This window comes from Phyllobates terribilis, unplaced genomic scaffold, assembly GCF_046119375.1.
Source record: "Phyllobates terribilis strain yellow unplaced genomic scaffold, ASM4611937v1 Scaffold_12__6_contigs__length_324123572, whole genome shotgun sequence".
In the NCBI taxonomy this organism is placed as follows: Eukaryota; Metazoa; Chordata; class Amphibia; order Anura; family Dendrobatidae; genus Phyllobates; species Phyllobates terribilis.
The window spans coordinates 260,914,495-260,920,523 of record NW_027362772.1 but is presented as its reverse complement, the minus strand read 5'-3'; the positions used below and the strand labels follow the sequence as shown (position 1 = coordinate 260,920,523).

General features: G+C 42.2%; 1 protein-coding gene across 1 annotated transcript; it reads left to right on the top strand.

Annotated features, from left to right (window-relative positions):
- The first annotated feature begins 1,607 nt into the window (after positions 1–1,607).
- HES5 (hes family bHLH transcription factor 5) lies at positions 1,608–3,211 on the top strand. The gene is made up of 3 exons (XM_073655264.1): positions 1,608–1,707; positions 1,816–1,981; positions 2,076–3,211. The coding sequence occupies exons 1-3, from the start codon at positions 1,654–1,656 to the stop codon at positions 2,309–2,311; spliced, it is 456 nt and encodes a 151-aa protein (XP_073511365.1). The 5' UTR covers positions 1,608–1,653; the 3' UTR covers positions 2,312–3,211.
- The last annotated feature ends 2,818 nt before the right edge of the window (positions 3,212–6,029 follow it).

Here is a 6,029-nt window from a genome sequence, read left to right as displayed (position 1 = left end):
TGTGCGACTATTTTAGAGCTGAGATTTTGCTGTAAATAAAATGACCAAGTTGCAGACATGTTGCATGTCACGTATGATTTGCATTGAAGTCTCCGGCAAGTGTGTCGCATGCAACTTGCAACGAAAACCCAACACATTTGGAAACATACATACAGAGGGCGACTGAGCTCTGTACGGTAGGTCACAATGCGACACCATAAGAAATCATTACATCCAATGTTGCAGCCCTTACCTAAAGGGGTTTTCTGATTTTAGTAAATCACTGTCCTCCAGCTGCAGTTTGTATTAAAAAAAACCCCAAACAAACGGTGCTGGACCCCAGAAGGGTAAGTAAAGCACAGAGTCTCCACTGCTGCTTTCGGTGTCTGTTATTGCCGGCAGAGCTGACGTTACATCGATAGCACTGCAGCCAATAAGTGAGTTCAACAGCTCTGCTCGAATTGACGCCACGAGCCGCTGAGCTCACTGATTGGCTGCAGTGCTGTTGACGTGACGTCAGCGCTGCTGACAATAGCAGCGACAGAGACTGAATGCTGAATTTGAGAAGGGTGAGGAAAGCACAGCTTCCATTTTTTTTTAAACTGTGGTTGGTAGTAGGAGGGTCTTCCGAAATGGGAAAACCCTTTTAAGGCTATGTTCACAAGTTGCGTTCTTGCAGCGTTGTTTTATTAGCTGCGTTTTACAGTACCAGCAAAGTCTATGAGATTTCATAAATCTCTTGCACACACCTTGTTTTTCATTCCTGACTGTTTTGTCAAAGAGATGCGTTTTTGCAAAAAGAAGCATGTCACTTCTTTCAGCGTTTTTACAGCGTTTTTCACCCATAGTAAGCAATGGGTAAGTGCAAAAACGCTGCAAAAACGCAGGTATCAGTTTTTGCTGCATTTTTGGTGCCAAAACCTGAGGAAGTTAAATCAGGTTATATTTTTTATGCACTAAACTGTATCAGTCCGCACAAGAGACAAAAGTACAATGATAAAAAGCAGCAAAAAAATGCCAAAAAAAATGCAGCAAAAAATCAGCAAAATTAGCTTTTTTGACATTGCTGCTTTACTTTCAAGAGAACAGGTTTTGGCTGCGGAAAAAAACGCAACATGTGAATTTAGCCTAAGAGTCATACACTAATCCGCAGGATAGAATATTACAGGATTTACCTTTATACTGGGTCGATAAAGGTTTATACTGTTTTTTTTTTTTTGTTTTTTTTGCAATATAATTACACTGCGTGCCGAGCTTCACAACATCTGTTCTCTGCGCACATGTTTGACTGGCACGCTTCAAAAAAGAGCAGCATACTGCAATGTCCATGTTCTCATCGGGACGCGGTCTGATTACAGCGGTGGAAAGCCCTTTCCCACGTTCTCCCACCTCATTCTAAAGCCTGTCCCTATTGTGCACCACACTCTCCACCTGCTCTGCTGGGAGCAGGGTATTATCCTCCGGCAATTCACAGTCAATTTACCATGCTGTAATAGATGCCTCCTCTATTGTCCTGCTGAATGCATGTATTGGCTATGTGAGTGTGGGAAAGTCTGACAAGTCAGGGACTCATGCTTTTGTATGCAAGCTCAGGGGTATAAATAGAGGAACCTCGACTCCACATCTCAGATCACTTCTGGCTCAAGACTGCAAATCCGGCAGCTCCTTCTAAGCATGGCACCTACCAGCATGGCTATGGATAACCTTTCCCCAAAGGAAAAAAACAAAGTAAGTCTACATTTGTCTTGACTCATTCACATTAATGTCCTAAGAATTTGTTTTATACTCCATGTATGAACCTGTTGACTTATATTTTTGCATTATGTTTATTTTTAGATGAGAAAACCCATTGTAGAGAAGATGCGGAGAGATAGGATTAATAGCAGCATCGAGCAACTCAAGCTTCTCCTGGAAAAAGAGTTTAGCAAGCAACAGCCCAATGTCAAGCTGGAGAAGGCCGACATATTGGAGATGGCCGTGAGCTACTTGCAACACCAAAAAAGTAAGTAGAGTCATAGTTCTCATTGCATCACCATGACGTAAGCTCTAAAATCCAAACTCGAACAGTTGACTTATCTCGTATTGTTTCTTTCCAGATCAATCCCAGAACATTCCTGGTGAACATCTACAGCAGGATTACAACCAAGGTTATTCTTGGTGTGTCAAAGAAGCTCTCCAGTTCCTGTGTCATGACCCAAAAAGCGGAGAGACCAAAGCAAAATTGCTCAACCATTTGAAGGTCCCACAGAATATTCCTGCTCTCGCCTACCCTTGCGACCAGAAAAAAGTCACCTTGGCGAATGGTCCAGCGAAAATCTGGAGACCTTGGTGAACTGGAGGACTTTTACAAAGAATTAGAAAGAAACTATGAACATAAGTAATGGACTTCTGCCAGTAAGGAACTATGTTCTACAAAAGTACGTTTGGATAAAGCGGTAAAGAGCTCTTCAGCATCCGAGAGAGACTATTCCTGAAGAATGTCCTATTATCCTAAGGATAACTTCAAAAATTACTCAACGTCTTACTCGTTGGGCGGACATTAGGTTGCTCTGCAACATGTGAGTGGTTATTGTATGACCCTATAGAGTAGGAGTTCCTAGTCCTGCTCCTTCTCCAATGTGTATCTTCTAAGAAGCGATTGTGTTAGAAGGAAGGTTTTTGAGAATGGTTTCCATTCTGATGTGTTTCTTCCATGAAGAGTCCTTGTGGCCTTAGTATTCCTAATGGAACAATCAAAAATGTTGTGAATTTTACTACTTCTACGAAGTTTGTAATGTAAAAGCTTTGGTCTACAAGGCAACTTAAGCCTTCCAGCCACCAGAAGCCACAGCTTGCCTTATTATTTCTGTAACTTTGTTTTTAAGTGTCTAAATACCCGTATTGTATTCTCCAAGAAGAAAGCTATCGAGGTGATATTGTGTACCCGCATGGGTTTTATATAGTCAGCCTGCTCCACGGAGACGTCTCCGGAGCATTCTGAAAATGACGTATCTTTTATAAAGACGACATTTGTAAGCCGTGATGAAGTATTTCTCAGATGTTCTAAGGAATTCTCGTCGTATTACATAAAAAAAAAAAAAATTACTTTTTGTTTTAAAAAAGACGCTGTACGGAATATTTTTGTATGGTAACTGCAAATGTAGTTACTTGTATTGAATTGTATTTTGCATCCCAGGGGATGTTTTTTTATGTATTGTTTCTTCCACAGAAATTGTCATTTCATGGTCTCACAAGGCTAAAGGAATATTAAAAAAACTGAAAAATAAAATATTCCCTAAAATGTATTCTATTTTGTCCGGTGTGAACTTCTTTTTGACATTACATTTCACCTGTAAATTTGCTCTAACAGTTAGGGGTCTGTGCAGATGGGACATATGGAGTGGATTTTCCATCCTGATTTTTCAGGAGGAGGTGTGTGTGTGTGTGGGGGGGGGATATGATCACCGTGGCAGGTGCGGACATATTATTGGTGCAACCTGTGCGTCCCAAGAGGTAAGGGGGCCATTTATACCTCCAAAGCAGGTATTTTTAGGAGCTCTTGGGCTGCAAAGGTACTATATATTATTCTTACACAGGGAACCTTTTCTTTCTTTGTCCTCCAGTATACACTTTTTACAAGTCCTATGGCCTCTATCACAGACTTCCATTAAATGTTGGGAGCTTTTCCAGGTGCATGCGATTATGGCTCATGCAGAAAGTCTGTGCAAATCGGTTTGATCTAGGACCGCAGTGCACAGACTGGCCGTGACTCTCCCGACCCAAGTGTGACAGCCTATAGAAATACACAAAGCTGTCATTCTCTGGTCGGGAGACTCTGTAATCGGACCGAGATCCACGGACGTCTGAATGGAAGGAGAAAATGCAGCGTGAATGGAACCATCGAGAGAATTCCCATACTAGCAATTCCACAATGTAATGTTAAAAAGAGTCACTATCAGCTCAAACAGCTTCTTTAAAAAACACCTCTTTAATTTTTTAATTGCTGCCTCCATTCTTCAGAAACTGAGGTTTAATTAAATATGCTAATGAGGAGCCTCACCTCACTCGCTGTTGATTGACAGCGCTGCCCTGTGCCCGAGCTTTCGCTGCAGAAGGTGCAAGCCAGCGCTGTCAATCACCAATGTGGGTGGAACGGTGCACTGAGCCTTTCGGCCACAACAAAGGTGCGCTGAGCATCCTCGTTAGCATATCCAATTAAACTTTTGCAATTATAAAACTGAAGCCTCTTTCACACGTCAGTGTCTCCGGTACGAGTGGTGACAGTTTCCACATGTACTGGAGACAGTGACATACTCGCAGACCCATTCAAATCTATGGGACTGCGCACATGTCAGTGTGTTTTCACGGACCATGTGTCCTTGTGCTCTACACGCTAACATGTCTGTTTTTTACACGCTGCCCTCATCATTGTCCCTTGCTCGCGCTGTGATCAGCATGAGCAAGGGACAATGTTGGGAGTAGTAGTAGTCTGCTCCCGCAGTGTCCAACTGTAAAAGTAAAAATAAAATAATAAAATCCTTATACTCACCTGTCCGGAGATGTCCCACACTGTAATCCATGTGACCGCTGACGCCGAAGAGCTGGGAAGAATGAGCCACTCCAGTGTCCTGTCACTCAGTGAGCTCCGCTCAGTGTAGGGCCCCACTCGCTGGAACGGCTCATTCTCCCCGACTCTTTAGCGTCTGCAGTCAGAGGATTACAGCGGGACATCTCTGGACAGGTGAGTATAAGGATTTTATTATTTTATTCTTATTTTTACAGTTGGACACTGCGCAAGCAGACTACTACTACTCCCAACATTGTTCATTGCCCATGCTGATCGCAACGCCGGCAGGGGACTATGATGATGGCAGCATTCAGCACCCGGTACTTCGGAACAGCACTAACTGTACCGCTGATTCCCAGGCGCCTATACGTGTGATCTTGATGTGGCACACAGGTGCACACGGACTCGGATGTCTCTGTACTGGTTTGCACTGGATGTACTGGTTTTTCCGGTACCGGAAATAACCTGACATGTGAAACCGGCCTAAAGGTAAGTTCACACGAACGTATAAAAAATCGTTCAGCGTTTCACCTGGAAATGGGGACTTTTTTATCTTTCTTATTATTCATGTACAATCCGTGTGCAGTAGCTATTAATCATTTACAGTTTCCTATGTTAAAGAATTTCAATGTAGCTGTAAAAATCGGATGCTTTACTGTGGCAATATATGGCATCTGATTTTTTCACCCACACATAGACTCGATTTTCGGAGGATATGCTGCGATTTTTTTTGCACTTGCAGATTCGGTCAGTGAAAAAAATTGCTCATCTGCACTGCCCCATTGGATAACATTTGTCTGAGTGCTGTCCGTTTTTTTCACTGATAACACTCAGACCAAAAATATGGTCGTGTGAACGTCTTTTAGACGCTGACGTACCTGCATTTTTCCTTAAGTGTCTTTACTGATGTCTCTCTGGACGTCCCTTGCAGCTTATTTTATTTCATATATATAACATTATTAAGGCGTCTAAGCAGAAGAAGAATCGACCGATTACTTATTTTTTTTTAGCTACTTCACGGCTTTTGAAGCAGTTAAAAGAAATTACAAAAGGTGGAAGATGTGCACAAGTTGTTTTGACACTGCTGTGCACCATGTTCATTGTTTTTGGAGTTTTATTCAGTGCTTTTTCGGGTGGGTTCTATGTGGATAAAGGTGTGATTTTTACAGGGGCTATATCCACTACAAGACTATGGCCCTTATTAATCAAGACTGGTGTTTTGTTTGCCAATCTTAATGAAAAGTGCACCGGAGTAAGATTCTGCAATGTAATTGAGGGGAGAGTGCCTCTTAATGAATTTGCCATATCTTTCAGCTGCCTTGCAACAGGAATCTGTCAACGCGTTCTACATACAGAAGTAGTGATATGGCTCTATAGGTGCTTGTCCCCCAATAAAAATGATATCTTTTTTATAGAGATCTAATGTGCCAGTCATGAGAAATTTAGAAAACAAGCAATATGCAAATAAGGCTGCAAGTGCACTGGAGGCGTGTCAATGTACATG